The 22020-nt window shown below is 43.8% G+C and overlaps 1 protein-coding gene across 2 annotated transcripts in view; it reads right to left on the bottom strand.

Annotated features, from left to right (window-relative positions):
• Positions 1-1883: 1883 nt before the first annotated feature.
• GRM4 (glutamate metabotropic receptor 4) overlaps positions 1884-22020 on the bottom strand; it is a 318705-nt gene continuing 298568 nt past the window's right edge. For both annotated transcript variants that reach the window (XM_081195813.1, XM_081195814.1), the window contains exons 10-11: positions 14994-15240; positions 1884-2755 (exon numbers count right to left, since the gene is read on the bottom strand). In XM_081195813.1, the coding sequence (XP_081051939.1) occupies positions 2706-2755; positions 14994-15240 (297 nt within the window). In that variant the 3' untranslated portion in view covers positions 1884-2705. The remainder of the gene's footprint in view (positions 2756-14993; positions 15241-22020) is intronic.

Below are 22020 nucleotides of genomic sequence, written 5' to 3'. Positions count from 1 at the left end.
ACTAGACTCTCTTGACTGTGTGTTATGCTAGAGACATGGGACCCCCTTCTGTGTGCACCCCCTCCTGTGGACTGTGCTGAGACGTCTTCCACTGTTTTGCAGCAATATAAACTGCACAGTGGGTGCTGCTGAGACCAACTGAGCGGGTGGGGGAAAGATGGATCTCAGTCACTGCTGAGAGTCTCCCATTGGGCTGGGAAGCCCTTGCTGAGGTAAGAGGATTCTGAAATGCTTGCAGACCGAAAGGGCAGGCTGTGCTTGGAAAAGAAAAGAAAAGAACAAGTGAGAACAAGAAACTGTGCCGGACATGTTGCAGTGCCCCAGCTATATATATACCTTGCAAACAGGAAGCTGTTATGTTGCACCTTTGTGTACAGTCATCCAGGAGACAAAAAGACCACCTGGGGCGAGAACATAATTAAAATGCTAATAAACCTGACTCAGAGAGAAAATCTTTTCTCTCCACTCCCACCTAGGGAACGCGCACATGTACCCTTTTGAAACGGTAACAAGAGGTACTGGCTGTAAGCAGGGGCACCTGAAAAGAACCTTTCAGAACACCTGCCCATTTGGGGGGGCGGGGGCTGACAGTGCTTGTTATCACTACAAAACCTTGCGTCCTGGTGGCAAAGCCATTGTGTACAAGGGTGACCTCGAGCGTCAGCCACTGGAAAGAGATGTGACAGGCAACCCAGCAAAGGACAAGGTGGTGTGGTTGAGAAACAAGGAGAGTAACACCACTAGGACCGTACAACCTGGCAATCAGATGGGGAGCCATGTCTCTCGAGCTCTCTAGGGCCTTGAAACTGATGGGCACCAGCCTACCATCCACATTAGAGTGAATGGGAAGGCCTTGTTTATATAGAAACTCCATATGTGCACTGGAGTTTCCATGGGCCTTGTTTGAATATGAACCTTAGAGCTCTGTTTTCCAAACTACAGTACAATGATCCATAGTATTTGACCCATAAAATTCACATTTCAGACCACTTCTTGTTCACAGAGACATTGTTTAGTAATAGCTTGTGTTTTGCAAAGGTTTTCCCTTTTATTTTTCTAGCTGAACTTTGCACTGACCACTGCTGAGAATGACACCGAGGGTGAATTTAACTTAACACTGTCATGGGCAATCGGTGTGCATTTTCTACTTAATGAAGTTTGGGATAGTCTTTCCCAAAGAACATTTGTCTAACTCACGGGTGGGTTGGGACCCCCTACTGGATTGAAGCCTGACTGACCAAAGCTGAATTGAAAAGGCAACATTTCCACTACGTGAGAATGCATGTTTAGGTGAAAAATGTGTACCAGGTTTGAAAATACTGTACTGCAGATGTACGAACTATCAGTGTCAACCATTGCATCTAGACTCATTAAATGGTTGAAGTTGAGGATATTTAACTGGTCACTTTACAGAATCAAGATATCCCAACAAAAGCATCCCCCCCCCCAATCCACATTCCACTGAAATAAATGGAACTAAACTCATACCTTGGTTCTAATCCATATGCTCCTGTCGGTCTTGTGAAAAGATCTCCATTTGGAACATCCAAAACAGATGGTTGCTGCATCCAACTCTGACAGTGTCATAACACTCACCAGTTCCATTTAGAGGAAAGGAGGGTGCTATATTCAGGATTATAGTGTACATCTCCTTGAGATGATTGTATCAAAGGTGATTAGAATCATAGAATCATAGAATCATAGAGTTGGAAGAGACCACAAGGGCCATCGAGTCCATATTGTATTATGTTATGAATGACCCTGTAATTTACTTTTGTAAAGCAACACTTCCTTAGACCTACAGTCACACACAGACCAACATTAAGCAAGGAAATGCAACTCCTGAGTGCAAAACCATGGTTTTTATTAGAAATATTCTGGTATAAAAATGATCATGCTCTACACATCGTCATCGAATAATTCATAAACATCCAGGCACTGAACTTTTGAATTTTTTTGTGTTTTTTATCTTTTTTTGATTGGTCAGTACATTAAAGCAGACATATTTCAATCCATATGATCATCACATACATTAATTTACCACCTATAGAAATCAGCACTTTGAACACAGTCTAGGTTTTGTTTTCACTTTTGTTGTTGTTGTTGATGGTTGTTGCTTTTTTTTCAAGGAATTTTTATTATTTTTGCAACACAGAATTTGATAAGGAGGAGAGAGGGAAGACAGAAGGGAAAGCAAGGTGGGAAAAGAGTGAAGAGGTCAGAAGACAGGAATGGAAAAGGAAAAAAAGAAAAGAAAAAAAATGAGAGAGAACGAAAGACTCTTCACAACCACAAACCATCTCACTATTTTGAAGGGGGGAAGAATAAAAGGGTTTTTTTTTTCTTTTGCCAAGATACAGGAATTAAAAAAAACAAACCCAAAAAGTTGCTAAAGGTCTGTCACCTTCTTTCCACCTGGTGTGATGTTCAACCCCACTGGCCTCTCCCTCCAATGGAAGGCAAATATTTCACGTGGGGTGTGTTGATTGATTCTTCCCTCTACTGTTGGTGGCCATCTTCCAAAATAGCTGCCTCCAGCAGCCCAGTTATCAGAAACAGGCACCCTTGATGAGTTCTTGGAAACACATTTTTTCTTGCACCCTCTCCACCACCATGACATCATCTGTGCTGAGGGGCTCAACTCCACTTTCTTGTTCCTCCTCTTCAGCAGCCCTTTTCCCATGGCCAGTTGCCACTGGCTGGTTTTAAATTGCGTGGTTGCTATAGCTGACGTAAGTCTGTTTGGTAGCCAGAGCTGGAAGGCGAGAAAAGCCACACATGAAGCATCATTCATGAACTTTCTCCTCTTTCCCCCCCGAAATATGGAACCTTGCGCTTAACCTTCACACCAGACCTGGGAGGCGCTATGCTCCGTGACTCTCATTATCAAAACTAGAGGTACCAAAGAGGTGAACTTGGGCTGCCTCTGCCTTTTAATGGTTGAACCCTAAACACAGCACAAAGCAAGAGCAGCTGCTTAGACTTAGTCAGATATGGACATTCTTTAACCTTCAGGTCACTATTCCTCCCCCGTCTTCACAGAGGTCCGACTTAATGGTCCCAGCCCGGCTTTTAGACCATTTTTGGCAAAGAACCCACAAATCTCTTAAAGAGACCAGCTCATCTTGGGTTGAACTGCCTTCCTCTGCATTGGTGGAGATAAGAAAAGTCCAATCCAATAAATAAATAAATCCCCAAACCCTAACGTTGTGGAGCCTGGCTTAGTCCTGGGGAGAATTTTTCACAGCTCAACCCCACCTATTGGGTGAGAATCAGAGGGACTGATAGAGCTGAGCAAAGGCAATATAAGATTCATGTGAGCAGCAGTGTTTGGAGAATAGGGCTTGCACTGAGTAATTTACTTCTCCCCTGGGGTGTAATACGCATTAAACTGCAAAAGATAAAAGAAGGGAGAAAAGAAAAAGAAATCATTTCCCTGGTTTTACTTCAGGCACTGGAGTCTGTGATGAGTTGCTCTTAATTAAATACCCACTTCCAGACAGGAAGCTGACTTTTGCAAGATAACAGATTAACCTCCCTTATGGACATTAGAACAGGAGAGCCGGTCCCCTGATCCTACTCATATTACTCCAGATAAAGAAGGGTGGAAATTAGTCACATTTTGAGTACCAGAAGGCTTAAAATGGATGGGTGGAGCAGCTTCAGTCTTGTGATAGATTTCACATGTAGCCACACTAGCAAGGAGTCTTCTCAAAGTTTACAAGGAACAGAGACAGAGGGTTTTATTTTGAAAGAGTACAGTGGTGCCTCGCAAGACGAAATTAATTCGTTCCGCAAGTCTCTTCGTCTTGCGAGTTTTTCGTCTTGCGATGCACGGTTTCCCATAGGAATGCATTGAAAATCAATTAATGCATTCCTAGGGAAACCGCCTTCAGACCAGGTCTGGGGACAGTCTGTCCCCGGACCTCTTCTGAAGGCTGGGGGGGGCAAGGGCTTTTCTCCCCACCCCCAGCATTTTAAAAAACCCCGGGACAGCGGAGGACTTCTCCGCTGTCCGGGCGATCTTAAAATGCTGGCGGGCGGCATTTTAAAATCGCCCCGGGGCAGCGGAGGACTTCTCCGCTGTCCGGGGCGATTTAAAAGCCCCTGGGAAGGCAGGCAGGGGGGACAAAGACTTTTGCCCCCCGCCAGCCTTCAGAAGAGGTCCTGGACCTCTTCTGAAGGCGGGCGGGGGGGGGCGAAAGTCTTTGCTCCCCCCCGCCTGCCTTCAAAAGCCCTCCGGGACAGGCAGGCAGGGGGGAGCAAAGACTTTCGCCCCCCGCCCGCCTTCAGAAGGTGTTCCCTCCCCGCCGCCCGGCTTCGGAGCACCGTTCCGAAGCCGGGCGGCGGGGGCAGGCGTTCCCGCCCCACCGCCCGGCTTCGGAGGAGGTCCGAGGACAGTGGGGAAGACGCGCTGCGCTTCCCCGCTGTCCCGGATATTTCCCTATGGGCTGTCGTCTTGCGAAGCATACCCATAGGGAAATTCGTCTTGCGAAGCGCCTCCAAAACGGAAAACCCTTTCGTCTAGCGGGTTTTCCGTCTTGCGAGGCATTCGTCTTGCGAGGTACCACTGTACAATGCTGAATCACCCAAACACTAGATATTGCTGCTGTCTCAATAATAATAATAATAATAATAATAATAATAATAATAATAATAATAATTTCCAGTGCTAATGTGAAAACTAAAGGCCAGTATTGTAATGCTGATGTTAAAAACTTTGGTGCATCCACATTTGGGATACAGTGTGCAGTTCTGGGAAGGTACAGAAAAGGTTGACCAAATTGATGAGGATGTTGAAGCATCTTCCCTATGAGAAAAGTCTGGAGTGAGTGTGTGTGTGTGTGTGTGTTTGTGTGTTAGAAAAAGAACAACTAAAGGAGGTGGGGATCTGAGAGATGTTTCTTATGCAGACATACAGTTTGTGGCTCTGAGAAGCAGACTACTGAATTAGTTGGACCTTTGGTCTGATCCAGTGGGGAAGGTCTTATGTTGTCACGTGGTCTAGGCAAGTCAAATATAGATGCAAACTCAAACCGAGTTTTAAAAAGCAGACTAGAATTTCCTGGGGTTGTTTTTTTTTTTATTCTGCAGCCACATCACTATACACAAGCCAATTTCCCTTTCTCTTACTAGCTCTGCAGCAGTGGACTCCTGTCACTCCCCATATTGCTAACTGGCAGAGGGGTACCAGTATTTAATTTCTAACAGTGCACCATCTATGCAGTATTCCTGGGATCTCCCCAGCCCCCTGTCTGACAAGGCTAATGCAGGCAGCACAAGCTGAATGGTGCTGCTTTTTCTCCACCTGTGATGATGCCTCCCTGACAAATGAACCTTATTGAAGATTTCAGGCACTGTTATCCTCAGATAACGATTAGATGGGCCATAAGAAATCAGAGCTGACAGCGCTATTTGTTAGCCACAGTGTTTTCATAGCCAATCTGCCTGCAATCAAGCTCTGTAAATTATTTATTCTCTTGTTTATTTAAAGATACGTGACCTGCCATTGACAGAGTGAAAAATGTCCCTTCCTTCCCATGCTGACAACTCCATAGCATCTCCTGTCCTTGGTGTTAACAATGTGATCAGTCTCTGATATTCTCCCACAAGCTGCCTTGGCATTTGTATAGCCTGTCATGCCAGCTTCCATTTGGGCTGAGTTGTCGTGTTCCAAACGTGAAGCACATGCAAGCACAAGGTATCGCAGGCTGGAAAATGGCTTCGCTCTCTGCATTGTGCACTAGTGAGCCTCTTTTCACTGCCAAGTGCAGAGAAACAGATCCAACCCTTCCCAGCACTGAGGAGTGTGGTGACAATGGAAGATGACAAAAACTCATGGCTTGACCAACGTTCAGCCAAGCCCCAGAGGCAACTGTGGATGCTGAGTCCGTGGGAAATGGCAGTCAAATTCCACAAATGTATACTTTTGATATAGTAAGTTTAGGGGCCAACTACTGCAGATCTGAAAATTTCTAGACAGGCAGATTCAGACCATTGGAATGTAACTGGTGGAGACATGGGTGCCAGCTTGAATAAAATATTGGGGCCCCAGGTAAGACTCATTCCATATAACCAGTCACATGATGCAGCACACACACATGATATGAATGGCAATGCCCATCAATTTTAGGGCCCCCCAGCCCCTTCAAATATTTTATTGAGGGGGCTGAAGGGACCGCTGTCCCAGGAGTTGGCTCCTATGGTTGAGAGAGAGCTCTGTGTGATGTCATTTCCTGTTTTCAGTGGTAGGAAGAAACGAGAAATATAAATCCTTCTTCTTCCCCTCTCTCTCTCTCTGCTCTTTTCTTCAACCAACAACAGAGGCAGATGTGTTTCTGCTTGCCTGAAACTGGTTATATAGTAAATATCAGTATTTTACTTGCATACTTTTTACTGCTGCCTTTGCTGTGAACCAATGCAAGATGATTAAGTCAATTTAATTTCAAAACCTACTTTACAAGCCTGGTTAAGCTGCATAGGAATGGAAAAGCCAGTTTACTTTGTTAGCTGGACTTGCTCAGAAAGGGAGACTTTGCTGCCAAAGCTTCTATTTTGCTTCCAAGGAAAGGATTTTAAAATTCTGTTTAATCCACATGCATGGAAGACTGGAGTGATAAATTGTAATTAATATATCTTCTCCTACCCATCAAAAGCCATCCCACAGAGTCATTGGTTATCATGTCTGCATTTTACCTTGCCTCGACCCCCAACTGGGCCTTTCAAAAGTAAGTGGCCTACCAGGGAACAACTTGGCTTTTCTGGTCAACATAATAGGTTCCGCTGTTCTAAATAATGCCTGTTGCTGGGGAACATGAATGAGAGAAGGCTACTGTGCTTATGTTGCCACTCCTGCAGCCCCCACATCACTTTGCAAGATGTTGAGGGCTGAACTTCTAAAGCAGGGAAACTCTCCTATTCAAGTGAGTTCCTTGCATGTTTTAGGAGGAAGAAAGGCAGAAAAGTGCCCAAGCGAGGGGAGGAATCCCTGGCATTCACCTCCACCCCAGCTTCCCAGTCCACCAGGGGGGAGGCAACACCTGCCCCACCCTGGGTGCCCGCAAACCACGGTACACCACTGACCAGCTCATTCCTACTTTTCCCTGCATGAAATGGTAAGAGGGGAGAGGATGACATGAATCTTTGCCATCTGCTCCATTCTGGATGCAGAGTCCTTTCCCCATGGTCTGCATATGCTAATTACGCATGATGCTCCTAGCAGTTAATTTCTGCGTGGGAGCCCTTCTCTTTAATCCCACATCTGTATAGACTGGCTGTGTTTACTTGACTTGACAGGAAGGCCTTCTGCGTAAGTTCAAATGTGTTCTCTTCCTGATTATTGCTTTCTGTTTTAAGAATGTAAAAAGAGCCCTGTTGGATCAGATCGAGGATCCATCAAGCCCAGTGTTTTGTTTCCCACAATGACTAACCAGACGCTTCTGGGAAGCTGACAAGCAGGGCATAGCAACAGCATCCCCTGCTATTTGCCCCCCTCCAGCATCTGGTGTTCAGAGGCGTACTGCCCGAACACGAAACAACACTTAGCTACAGACAAGTGAATAGCTCAGTCCAGTTTGCATTTAAAGGCAAAATGTGAATCGAAACACAGTCATCCTTTGAAATTCATGATTTTCTGAGTTTTGTAATGCAGTTTGCCAACCAACTCAGGTGTACAATAATACATATGCTGGATAAAGTGTGCATAGAAAGGAATATGTTAGTAAAAGTCTTACAAAAATGTGAGGCAATGAAGGTTGGAAATATGAGAAACGGAGATAAACTGAAATTGACACATCTCTACCATTAGCTACCATTGCTAATAGCCAATAATAGGCATCTGACAGAAATTTGCCTTGCTTTCTTTTTAAAGACAATGTGGGAGATCCTTGATCAGATCTCCAGCCATGGTTGTTTTTGGCTTAAAAACAACAATGTTATGTGCATTTATCAACTGAATCAGGACTGTTGTACTGGTATTGGCTTAGACCTTTTCCTTCCACTGCTTCTCCAATTTAAAACCACTACCCAGACAGTAAAAAAAGACTTGTACAATATGGATATTTATGTTCTCTCCCCCACCAACAGCTGCTAATAGTAGCTTTGGTGAGGTAAGAGAGATTTAAATTAAGGTAATGGAAGAGAGAGAAAGAGTTAAATCCCTTCCCCCAACACAGTGACCCAATCTAATTTCTGTCCCCTGACTCCTTTAAATTTAAAAAAGCAAATGTTGGGAGATGTGATCCTGGATCTCCCCTTTGGTTGACCTAAATTAAAGATCCCCATGGTGGCACTCAGTGGTTCCATTAGGCCTAAGTCAAGAGTTCCACAGCCCGGGGCATCCAAACAGTGCCAGAGGGTGGTGTTAGCAGCAGTAGAAGCAAAACACTGTAAGGAGCTATGGCTGAAGTCACTTGCATTTTTCATTGCAAGCATTTCCCCAGAGGGAAAAGAGTGGCAGTGACATCAGCCAATCAGATGGACACAGCGTGGGGTGGGTGTTGCCAAGGTGGCAGGTGGCTCCTCCAAGGCACCTTGCCCAGAGCTCCCTTAAATTTGACAGCACCTCTGGTGGCAAAGGGACAAAGGGTTAAGTGTGTGATATTGTGAAGAGGTGCTTTCTTTTGCATGTCCTGAATCTATCGTCAACCAATTTCTTTGGATGATTCTAAATGAGAGAGAGGGAATACTCTATGTCCAATTTCATCACACCATGCATACATTTATAAACTTATATGCCACTTTTCAACAAGTTGTCAAAATTGGTTTCAAACATCTGAATCTCTCTTTTTTATGAACTATAAAGCCCCACATGTTTTAACCTTTCCACAAAGATTGCTCCATGGCATAAAACTCAACACACATTGACCACCCTTAGCTCAAAAGTAAGCCATGCCTTACTACAGGACTGCATAACCTGAGTTTTCTTTTAAATTGGGTTTTATTATGATTCATCTAATAGCTCGCAATAGTTGTGCAACGATGCATTTGCAGGATACCAGAATCACACTCCGCATGCATAGTAACAATAATGTTACTATAACTCTGCTGTCTAATTTGTTGGATGTCTGTTCACATACTATCTAAAAGCATCACTAGCTGATAAAATTTCACCTCTTCAGATTGTTACAGTTTGAAGAGGGAACAGCTTTAAGAGGCTTAAGAGTCTCAGCCAGAATCGCCCCTAAGGAAAAACGTTAATACTCAAAATGTGTTGTGCAGTAAATTTGCCTTCTGTGTACCTTCTGAGGCCTCTCTGCTTGCTTTCCCACATTTGATACCTTCCTTTATTTCCTTTGTTTATTTAGTTTGAAGGATGGCAGCCTTGTCCCCTCAAATCTGTCTACACTGATGCCCAGTTGTTTTCAGTTCAGGTCAGATATATACTAATGGAGCTTCACACAAAATTATCTAAAGCAGGCCAAAGTCAGGAAGCTTTTGTAACGGCAACAGCAATTTACAGGCACCTAGCACCTTTCATCTTAAGATCTCAAAGTACATAGTAAAGACGAGTTTATTGATATGGGTGACTCATAATCCGATTAAATGGAAACCCACCAGCAGACTGTTAGGGAAGCTGGAGGAAGACAGAAGAGAGGGACAAACACTGAGGATTAAGCCAGTGGAAATGTAGCTATTAAAACAGTACAAAGCTGCTAGACAACCTCCTCCCTTTTAGAGTTTGGTTACTATAGAGTCAGTCACACAGTAGGGGCTTGCATAAGCAATGCCCGTGGACTGTTAGGCCAGAAAATACATTTTCTCAGATTCTCTAAAAGCAAAAGATCTGATTTTTTTTTAACATGGAGCCTTTTGTTCCCTGTGAACATTCCTGCCTGCTGACTGCTCACAGCTTTACGGATGGAGAAGTGGAAGACCTCTGCTGGGCCATCACCACCCCGTTTCCTCCAGTGTCTGCAGCAGCAGAGTAGATCTGTAACATGCCCCAGCAGGAACTTTAGACAGCAGGGACACTAGTACTATGTTTCTTGCAACCTTCAGATGCCGACAGTCACCTGACAAGCATCGCAGCTGGATGAAAGGAAAAGAGGCTTTTGCAAGAAGGATGCTAAGGACCCAGAGCAAGGCAAATATGAAAGGAGGATGGCTTGCCTTCTTTGTTGATGTGCATCTGGTCTACAAAACATGCAAGAGGTGCCCAAGGCTTTTTGCCTCACAGTAGATTGTTTTCATACGAGAAGATGAGAAATTCAGACAGTATAAAAGAGCAGAATTCTCCAGTTAGCTCTGCCATTCATGCAGCTACCATTCATGCAGGTTGTGGTATGGAGGCAGGAAGAAAACCATAGTGACACTCCAGTGAATAAGGCCACATGAGTTATTTATTTGTATATGTCAGCATGTGCTATACCAGTGGGATGAGTTGGAAGAGCTTTTGTGACCTCATATGGCTCACAGCCTACAGCTATTTTGTCCACAATCTGTGCTGGCAGTAAATTTTTCAGGGGGAAAGAAAAGAAAAGAAAGACAAATAGAATGTTTTCCAATAGATGGGAGTATTATTATTTTTTTACCATAAACTCACAACCATGACTATGAATTAATATGATGGAAGATCCCACTTGGACTACTGCAATGCACTCTATGTGGGGCTACCTTTGAAGCTGACTCAGAAACTGCAATTAATCCAGAATGCGGCAGCTAGACTGGTGACTGGGAGTGGCTGCAGAGACCATTTAACACTGGTCCTGGGAGACCTACTTTGGCTCCCAGTACGTTTCCAAGCAAAAGTCAAAGTGTTGGTGCTGAACTTTAAGGCCCTAAATGGCCTCGGTCCTGTATACCCGAGGGACGCAGGTGGCTACAGGTTAAACCCTAGGTTAACCCTAGGACCTGCCAATCAGAAGGTCGGCGGTTCAAATCCCCGCGATGGGGTGAGCTCCCGTTACTCGGTCCCTGCTCCTGCCAACCTAGCATTTTGAAAGCACGTCAAAGTGCAAGTAGATAAATAGGTACCACTCCGGCAGGAAGGTAAACAGTGTTTCCATGCGCTCCTCTGGTTTGCCAGAAGCTGCTTAGTCATGCTGGCCACATGACCAGGAAGCTGTATGCTGGCTCCCTCAGCCAATAAAGTGAAAGGAGCGCCGCAACCCCAGAGTCAGTCATGACTGGACCTAATGGTCAGGGGTCCCTTTACCTTTTACCTTTACCTGTGTGCCTGAAGGAGCATCTCCAGCCCCATTGTTCACCCCAGACACTGAGGTCCAGTGCCAAGGGCCTTCTGGTAGTTCCCTCACTGTGAGAAGTGAAGTTACAGGGAACCAGGCAGAGGGCCTTCTTGGTAGTGGTGCCCACCCTGTTCAATGCCCTCCCATCAGATGTAAAGGAAATAAACAACTATCTGACTTTTAGAAGACATCTGAAGGCAGCCCTTATTTAGGGAAGTTTTTAATGTTTAATGCTGTATTGTGTTTTTAACATTCGGTTGGGAGCTGCCCAGAGTGGCTGGGGAAACCCAGCCAGATGGGCAGGGTATAAATAATTTTATTATTATTATTATTATTATTATTATTATTATTATTATTATTATTGCTGCTGCTGCTGCTGCTGCTGCTGCTGCTGCTGCTGCTGCTGCTACTACTACTACTATATACACTGGGGGTGGGGGTGGTGCCTGTAGTGCTTTCTATTTTCCTGGGAAATTTTTGAAAGGTTTCCTTCTGCCTTTGATATGGAGGGTCTGATTAATAATATGGTAGGATATGTTCATTTTAAGATGCAGAGAATGGATAAATTTTCAGCAAGCTTCTTTTGTTACTGGGAAGGCCTTGGAAGAAGACGGATCATTTCCTTACAAGTGCTTTTCTGATAAAATATCAGAAAAATATGTGTGACTCTCATTTAGGAAGGGTTATGCAGGAAGGTAATTCCCAGCTCCCAGAACGCTGCATTTAGCAAAATCTAGAAGCCAGTGACCCAAACTTGCACCTTGAAATGAAGAACTGCTAACCCTTTCTAGGTGGCATTGCATGCATATTAAGACACAAGTGTTCAGGACTTATGTATGAAGAAAGTCATATTGAAAACCACCATGAACTGAAGTAGCACATAGATGTAATAATGTAGTAATATCACTGAATCTCTTCACTCCAGCTTACTCTGCTTACCTAGATTGCTGTTCTTGCAGTGGCAGAAATGGGATGGGAGAATGAGGTGGGGGAGAAAAAAACCTCCCTTTCTCCACTGCACCACTAGGTGTGCGCGCAAGCAACGAGAAAGTGTGGAAGTTCAAAGGGAGGCTAAAGGCAGAATCAGACCTGCCTGTGCTGCAAATGACATCATCAAGGCGTGACAGAGTCCAAACTGAGCTCACAAGTAGCCAAACTATTTTCCCAATTGTGAGGAAAACAGCTCAGTTGTCTTTGCTAAATTCTAAGTGCAAGTGCCCTGTCGCTAACTCAGAGAGGGGCTCAAATGGAAGAGCATATTGAGACACTTGGCAATGGACCATGGGTATTGAATTGCTCTCAAGAAAACTTGGTTCTTTTACTTACAATTCAGCTACCGGTTCAAGTGTCCATTTATGGAGAGAGCTGAACTTGGACTGCTGCCAAAAACGGAAGTTCTGCTTTGAGTTTCCCTGCCCTTCATTAACAGATAGTGCAACTTTCTCCCCCCAGCCCCAATGTAAGCATATGGGAAAACAAATATATGGGGGCTTTCTGGGAGTTTGGGTGGGGAGGGGGGAAGTCAGCATGTAGCTGTGCCCTATAAAAAGTTCCTCTCTGCAAGTGCAACCCAATCACAGAAGACACTACTGTATTAAAAAGGTAAAGGTAAAGGGACCTCTGACCATTAGGTCCAGTCGTGACCGACTCTGGGGTTGCACGCTCATCTCGCTCTATAGGCCGAGGGAGCTGGCGTTTGTCCGCAGACAGCTTCCGGGTCATGTGGCCAGCATGACTAAGCCGCTTCTGGTGAACCAGAGCAGCACACAGAAACACCGTTTACCTTCCCACCAAAGCGGTCCCTATCTATCTACTTGCACATGATGTGCTTTCGAACTGCTAGGTTGGCAGGAGCAGGGACCGAGCAACGGGAGCTCACCCCGTCGCGGGGATTCAAACCGCCGACCTTCTGATCCATAAGTCCTAGGCTCTGTGGTTTAACCCACAGCGCCACCCGCGTCCCTCATTACTGTATTACTGCTGCCCAATTTTCCACAGCTACGGTAAGCTGAAGCCAAGCATGCAAATATAACATTCAGATTTCCCACAATTTGGAGTGTTGTATTTTTTTCCAGGATTTGCACCCATGCCTATTTCAGAGGGTAGAGTTGAAGAATGTGTGTACACACACACACACACACACACACACACACACACACACATTTTCAAAGGCAATAAGCTCTGCAGCCTCCATTGAAAGCAACAGGAGTTCCAGGTAATTGGTACTTCAGAACATCAGGCTGTGCTGGTTTTGCTATTCTTCTAAGCACTGCTGAATTTCACAAGGGTTCCCATCCCAAGGGAGAAAGGGGAGGGTTGCCATGGAAACATATTTCTAAAGGGGGGAAATACGCCCAATTTCTCTTGTCTTTGTTCTAGGTTTGGCAGAACGTGCTGCATACATATACTGAAAGTATAAGAGTCAAGCTACACATTACACTGAGCATTCATATCTTAATGTACACATTTACATATTTAAGCATTTAATATCTAACTATGCATTGCATTTTTTAAGGTATGCATAGCACTGGACGCTTTCTTTTTATAGGAAGAAAAGCAGCTGTGCAGGGGCCTGATCCTGATCAGGACTGCAACATTGTAACCCTTTCCTTCCCATACCTGTTTGCTTCCTATGCTGTTTTCTCACTGAAAATCTACCAGAGTGCTTAATTACTCTCAAAGATGATATTTGCAGGAAACAGCACAGCCAGAGGAAATAGCAATCAGGGTATTATCAATGTTCACTGGCTAAACAGCACAGGGCAGTAAACATTAGCCCAGGCTTCCTCAACCTCTGCCCTCCAGATGTTTTGAGACTACAATTCCCATCATCCCTGACCGCTGGTCCTGCTAGGTAGTGATCATGGGAGTTGTAGGCCAAAAACATCTGGAGGGTCGAGGTTGAGGAAGCCTGCATTAACCACCCTTTCCCACATGCCAGAGTCCTGATCCAGATGTATATGGCTACTCCCCCCCCCAAAAAAAAGAGAAAGTGGCAGTGATAAGTATGCTTTTAAAAATGTTTGCTTGGCATAACATGTTTTTGACCTCAAGGTGCACTGGCACCTTATGTGATCTCCTGTAAGCCATGCTACACACGGCATAAGCAGGGAAACATGCCAAACAAGGTTTCTTTAAACCACTTTGTAAATCAGCAGGTTGGAAGATTTTAGGCTTGTGGGACCAACTTTGTTTTTCACTAAAACCCTGAGGTCTGCCAACAAGAATCAGCTACACAATAGGAGCCCAGGAAGGTAGACACAGAATTGCACAAGGTGCCTCTGTGCATATACTTGGTCTTCATACACAATTTTACTCCTGTTTAGCCCCCCCACCCCCAACTTTCTTGACTTCAGCAACCTAGGGTTTTTTGTTTTGTTTTGTTTTGCTACTGTTAAACCATTGAGATTCAGAAACCTCTATACAGTATCTTTCAATCTAACTTCTGTGCACCCCAGTGATCCTCCTTTATTTTGTGTGTCTTCCACAGACCCTTCAGATGTCCTTTATTCTGAACATGTGAAATTTCATATGATAGGCCTCCCATACTTTAAAACTTATAGAGGTTATGATTGTGTTGGTAGTGCAGTTACATGGCTCAGAAATGGAGCTGCAAATCTAGAACACAGAAACTCCATGCCTTAGCTATGAATTCATTTAGCCAGCTTTCTTGAGCTCTGTCACCCTCCTTTGCAATATGAGCACACTGCTCTCCCTTATAGGGTTGTTTTACTTGAGTTCACAATTAGAGGAAGATGTTTTAAAGGGAGCAAGGCAACATGGACTCAGGTGAGTTTAGAAGGTTACCTTGTGTTTCCAGATTTTCACACAGTTCCGATTTGGCCTCTCCATTGGGGCGGAAGCCTCCTTTCTGAGTAAATTTGTTGGACATTGTGGCTGCTGTCACAACTGCCTTGAGGCTGCGCTTTCGTTTGGGCACATTTTGCTCTGGGTGGAAGAGGATGATGTAGACTTTGGGCATGTAGAGCATACCCAATGAGACAGAGGCGCTTAGGCTCACCGAGATGGTCAACGTCGTGGTCTGAATGTACATCTGAAAGACATAAGAAAACAGACTCAGCTCTGAAACCTACTTCCTAAAATATCACAACCACCTGAAAGTTTCTCTGTTGTCTGTGGGCAGAGTTGCTTGGAGCAAAACCAGGTGAGAGATGAGCATGTTTCAATTAATCTGAGTGGAAGAATTAATTAACTGAATATTTATTTCTAGTAGCAAAAATGGTCCTCAGGGCTGGCTTTCACGACACACATAACTTATGGATGACCTTACCCCTTCCAATACAAATACATCATACAAACTAGTGTTAGTTATAGGAGTCGGCGAATCTGTCAATTTCAGTTTCTCATTCCTCTAATCTTAAATTCAATCCTCTTCATTTACATACCCATAAGATAATTTTCAAAGCGTTTTTGTGTGAATGTTTCTTAATAAGTATATTTTTATGTGGAATGTTGCCTAATATACACAGTTTTGTAAAGTTTCCCCCCGATATATAACATTTTAATGCTATTTCCCCTAATATTTGCATTTTCCTGTACACTGTGGAGGACTGTGTTTTGGTTTGTCAATTGTTTCAGAAAAGTGCCAATTAACTCGGTTTGCATTTAAGAGTGAAATGAATTGAATTTCTTATGCATCCTAGTTGGTTGTTTTAAGCGAACCTCCTCCTTGATCCAATAACTTAAATCTGAAAATATAACTCAAGAACAGGATATTACATTTACAGCCCCGCTTTCCTTCTATGATGCAATTCAAGGTGGTATTCATAGGATTCCCAGATAATCTTCCATTTCATCCTGCATTGGTCAGACCTATACCTGCTTGGTTCTCATAAGGTTGCAGTGTCATGGGCCTTCAGAGATTACCTGGTGGCCAGAATGCCAGCTATTGCAGAAATAATGCCTGCCCAACACTATTCATAGCACATTAAATAGGGCAGAGTTTAGTTGTGTTTTCCTTCCATCCCATCTCAGAAGCTTTATAACTTTACAACATCTAAAATAGCCCCATTAAAATGAAAAGATAAAATACACCAATGCTTCATCAATATTGAGTCCTATCACATATTGCCAGTCTCAGTAAGAAGACAATTTGTAAGTTACCAAGGGAAGATGATCCCAGAGTTCAGGTGGCAAATATATTCAATGAATTCTCCTTGTCTAACAATTAAAAAAAAAATTGCTTAAATGTAAATAAACTTTCACATTACCAAACCTAAATACGGGCGTATTTTTGACAAAGTGAAGGAAGTATGAGATGATTTTCAACTTAAGCAAAAGCTACCATTCATAATTAGAAGGTTAATACCCAAGGCTTCATTTTCCTTCCCTGTAACAGTAACATACTAGAACCAAACTAACCGCCAAAAATAAACAACTTGCAGATCCACAAATTCAAATTTTGCCCACCGTCATTAAAATTGGGTGCTGTCAATTGATCAATGGAGTTTTAGCAGACTATGCTATAGATAGGCAGTTGCAGCTCTACTGAATAGCTATAGAAAGGAGCGGTTGCTGGACTCCAGCTCGCATCAAATTATTTGGCCTTACTAACCAGGGAGCTAGAATCCAGCAACATGTGGAGGGCCACAGTTTATCCACCTCTGCTACAGAGTGTTTGTGATACTCTGTTGTATTGCAAAGCTAAGACACACTGTTGCACAAGGGATATTTTTGTATAACATTCCCTTTTGTTGCATCCACAAAGGCATCTTGGCTGCACTTTCTTCATCCTCTCACCTCTTACATTAATTCCATAGCAGCAAATAAGGAGCTGAGATACATTGCAATCACAGAAACATTGTATGGGTGGGTATTCCCCCCTCCCATTTTAAGCCTCTCCTCCGGATTCCATGCATTGCCCCTCCCATCCCAGAGTATACAGGAAAAGCCCTTTCTCCTTTTAACAGGTAATTCTCATTCACCAGCTCGCTTCCTGAGCCGTTGTAATGTTAGTCACATATTACACACCGACGTAGCCTTTCTGCAGTCAAAACTAATTTCACGCTCACTGTCCAGGACTAACGGTGACAGATGTTTTGCAAAATGAAAGCCCATTAATCTGACTGTAGAATAATCCATTTTTCTATGGAAAGGGCCTGGCAGGCATCTCACAAATGGGGGATGTGTAAATCAGATAGCACCAGGAAGAGAAGCTCTCTTCATTTTGCCCAATCGCAGAGAGGTGGCAGGGATGGGCAATTCTTCAACACTTCAAATGACAAGTCATCCTCCACTGGTTTGTCCCCCACCCTCTTTACACGGTTGCATGGTGAATCTCTATCACACATTGAGAAACGTCATACACACCCACATTTTATTCTTTGTTATTTGTCTTTACTAAAATTTTGGATCCATCCTACTAGAGCTATGCCAAAACATTTCAAACTTTCTATTATTTTTTTCCTGGGGGAAAATAAGGCTGGCATGGGGGACAGATTTCTTTAGAAATTTACAGGAAGGGTTGCCGCTTATCTTATTTAACCTTAGGAGGTAACCAAGGGTTTTCCATTTTTCCTTTGCTTTCTTTTATTAAAAGTTCCATGCCATGGAATAATCCCCTGTCTACAACTTCCCACCAGCTGAATTCCTGAGAATGCCTTGGGGTCAACACTACATAAAGGTGCAGGAAGCAACTCAAAGGTCTCTCTACAGCTTCCTGCCAACTACACATCATGATTAGATCCAGTAACATAAGCAGAAACCTCATTCCAAAAGTGTTAAGGAAACTTCTTCCTCTGACTGCCACATCCAACAAGGAGATCACAGAACATGTCCCCCCCCCTCTCACACACACATTTTTGCAGGGGGTTTCCAGCTCAGTCTTACAGTCTACAATTTGCTAATCAGGGCAGAGACTAGGGCTAAAGTTAGTATAGATCTTTCCCTTACACACCATCTACCTTATAGAAGCCACCTGTCACCACATTTTGGGGTTGGGTTGCAATCATCTTGATAGAAAAGAGAGGTGACTCCAGGTAAAATACAATGAGCTGGGCCAAGAAGGAGTATGGTAGATTTGTGAGACACAACCTGAATGTTGGCAGGTTCTCTCTAGGCCCGTTTCAAAAATAAACAAAGGCCTCCATTTTGGGCTGCTCCCATTCCCAAGGCTTCTTCATGGGCACAGTCTAACGGTGGAACAACTAGCATACATCATTGTAGGTATGGTGGTGTGCACATGTTCATGCAGAGGTGGCTTTATAAAGAGAAGGGCTTTCTTTTGGGGGGGTATAGTGCTTATAGTGGGAGACTAAGATGACAGGCTACACTACTTGTTCCATCCTCACTATGCTTACAGATTCTAATGACAGGTTGGGCAGATGATGGACAGGCAAATCTTAGGGCGGGTATTTGCTCCCACCTTCTCTCCCCAGCTCCAGTACTGCCTAGAACCTTTCTAACCTCTAGAAAATTACTTCCTGCCATTGTTTATGAATAGTCTTTTAGCTACCTAAAGATAGATATAAAATTATCTCTTGATGCAGAAATGAAAAAAAGGTGAAATGAAGAGGTTTCTCACTGGCACCCAAAGAAGAAGATGGATTACTAAAGGTTGCTGAGCTTCCAACTACTGAAGAGGGGGGAACACAAACACACACACACACACACACACACACACACACACTATGGCAATCTTGCAGATCCTTGCTACAGTCTGTATGAATTCCTATTTTCAGATATGTGACATTGACAGCATTATTTCCCCCCTCAATATATGCCACAGATGAACTTTATGTGAACCCAACCACATAGAATCATAGAGTTGGAAGGAACCACGAGGGTTATCTCCAAGTACTGCAATGCACGAATCTTTTTGTGGGACCTGAACCCACAATCCTCAGATTAAGAGTCTCATTGTCTGCTGACTGAGCTATAGAGATGGGGCACATGTATGGAGTATATGGAACATATGTACAGAACACATGGAATATTCTGAAGAATTGTGGTATAATCAAAAAATGTTGAAATGAGGGCTTATTGAAGATGCCTTAGTGATGATCGAGTCAATCAGACCTTCGGATGCAGAACACTAGTCCATATATTTGTTAGCATGGATTTCATGTGCACACGGTATCAAGATACATGGCAGTAGGCATGGTGGGGGAGGCAGGCCACAGGCACAATGGCTGAGATTTGCAAACGAATATTTTGTGAGTGTTAATGTTCTTATTGACGGTATTGCACAATCAGTACAACTGCATGGTAGAGCACACAATCACATCACAACATTTTCTGTGACATGGTCCTTTGTATTTAGCAATTCAAATTACAAGGAGTGCTTCATTTTTCTCCCATTCATCTAACTGTATTCTGCTGCTCTCAAAAGCAGTGGGATTCAGGGATGGGAGGATGACTGCAAAACCATAAATCCTACAGCCATGGGGGAGTTTCCAAAGTTTACAGATAGAAGGCTATGAATTTGAATTACACTCTCAGCGTGCTTTTCAATCAGGTAAAGTGGATACAAAAGAGGACAGGGATCTTACGCTGTTCATCACTCTGTATAAGAGGGAATTTCAGCCAATGCACCTTTTCTCTCTATTGCATGATGACAGAGTATTTCCAGGCTTGGAAATATGAATGAGAGCTGGTGTGCTGCAGTGGTTAGAGCGTTGGACAAAAACCAAGAGACCAAGGCTCAAATCCATACTCAGCCAGGAAGCTCACTGGGTGGCCTTGGACCAGTCACTCTCCCACAGCTTAACCTACTTCATGGGGTTGTTGTGAGGGGAAAATGGGAAGAGGTAAAGCTATGCATGCCACCTTGAACTCCTTGGAGGCAAGCTGGAATGTAAATGTAAGAGATAAATAAATCACAGGGACTTCCAATGTTCACCTCAAATACTAGGCCAGTATTACAATCCAAAATCCAGTTTAGATTTTAATCTGAGCCAGATAAGAATTCCTCTGCTTTAGAGTTCATGAACTGAATTCATCTTCTGCCATTCCCCAGTCCAGGCAGCCCCTTTCCTCTCTCCCCTTCCCACTAATCCTCTATTCCCCTTATCTTACTCCCATCCCCACTATACTACCTCTAGCAGCAAGTAGGGAGAGGGAAGGGTCACTATAATTAGCTCCTATAATTCTTTTCCCCCAATGGTCCCTGTCAATGACAATGTCAGTAGCCCTTGGAAAAATGATGGTTAGCATTCAAGTAACATGTTCCATCAGTGCAAGGGTTCCTGCTTATGCAATGTGACTTTCCCTATTTTCCTCCCCCTGTGTTCCCCACACCCTCTCCAAATCTGCTCCATAGGGTTGGGAGAACCCCTTGATCAGATTTGGGGGCATTCTGGAAGAGGGGAGGGGAGCAACTTGTTATTTTCTGCATTAACTGGATGCACTTTTCAGGCATGGTTGCCCCTAGTCAGAGGATGAAGCCTGCCAACTTTCAGAATGATATGTGCAGTGGTTCTCCCACAAGGGCAGGCTTTATTGTTTTGAGCTGGTAAAACAGAAATCACTTCACTTCACCTCTAGTATTTTGTGGACAATCAGCCTGAAAACCAGTGACATGATGAGGGAGGTGCCTCTGGGTAAGTTGGTAACAATAGGCTGTCAATGAGCAACACAACTGAGAGTTTACTTGAGGGACAATCAGGTAGAGCTGAGGGCCAGGGAGAGAAGGGTAATAACAGAACTAGAGGGGGAGGGGAGATGATGAGGAGGAGGAGGATGCTGATAAAGAATTCAATGTAATCAAATCACAGGTACCCTGAAACTGCAGAGAGGAGAATGGGACTTTGAACAAGCAAACTAAAAGTGGGAGAAAAAACTAGGGGAAATCAACAGAACCAGCAAACACACACAGCAGCAACAAGTGGGGGACTCTAAGAGAAGTCTATGCAAAGCTAGTATAAATGAGCAAAAACAGATGGAATGCAAGGCACATTAAGGTAGGAGGTGTTTGTTGGAAAACAGAAAGGGATTGAATTAAAAGGAACAAAAGCCCCAGAACTGAACTGAGGGAAAGTGAAAGTGAATGACCTTATACTAGGGATGGATACTGACAGGGATACTGTCAGTTTTGGTTTCTCTCATTTCTTCATTCCTCCAGTCTTAAATTCATTTCACTACATTTCTGCAGCAATTTGGCCGTGTGTTTTTTTTCATTCCCCTTGAAAATTCATAAGCATTATTGCTCAAGCATCTCCTAAAAGGCACATTTTTGTATGCAGTTTTTACTACTATGAACATTTTGGAAGCAATTTCCCTAAATATATTGCATGTTTGTATGTTATTCCCATCAATATATGCATAATTATGCACATTTTATGCAGTATGTGCATTTTTGTATATGTTGGTTGATTGGAGAACTGCTTTGCAAAACTCAGAGAATTATAGTGTCCTGATCAAAGGAAGTGATAAAGATAAAGGACCCCTGACAGTTAAGTCCAGTTGTGAATGACTCTGGGGTTGCAGTGCTCATCTTGCTTTACTGGCCGAGGGAGCCAACGGTTGTTTGCAGGCAGTTTTTCCAGGACATGTGGCCAGCATGACTAAGCTGCTTCTGGCGAACCAGAGCAGTGCACAGAAACGCCATTTACCTTCCCGCTGGAGCGGTACCTATTTATCTACTTGCACTTAGACATGCTTTCAAAAGGCTAGGTTGGCAGGAGCTGGGACTGAACAACGGGAGCTCACCCCGTTGCGGGCATTCGAAACGCCGACCTTCCAATCGGCAAGCCCAACGCTCAGTGGTTTACACCACAGCACCACCCGCGTCCCTAGGAAGTGATAGTCCCACACTATTCTGCCTTGGCTAGACCAATGATTATATGATTCTATGAAGTGTGAATTCTTAAGAATG

This window comes from Podarcis bocagei (assembly GCF_964188305.1).
Source record: "Podarcis bocagei genome assembly, chromosome: 5".
In the NCBI taxonomy this organism is placed as follows: Eukaryota; Metazoa; Chordata; class Lepidosauria; order Squamata; family Lacertidae; genus Podarcis; species Podarcis bocagei.
The sequence above is the reverse complement of the archived record's forward strand: the minus strand, read 5'-3'. Positions and strand labels throughout refer to the sequence as shown.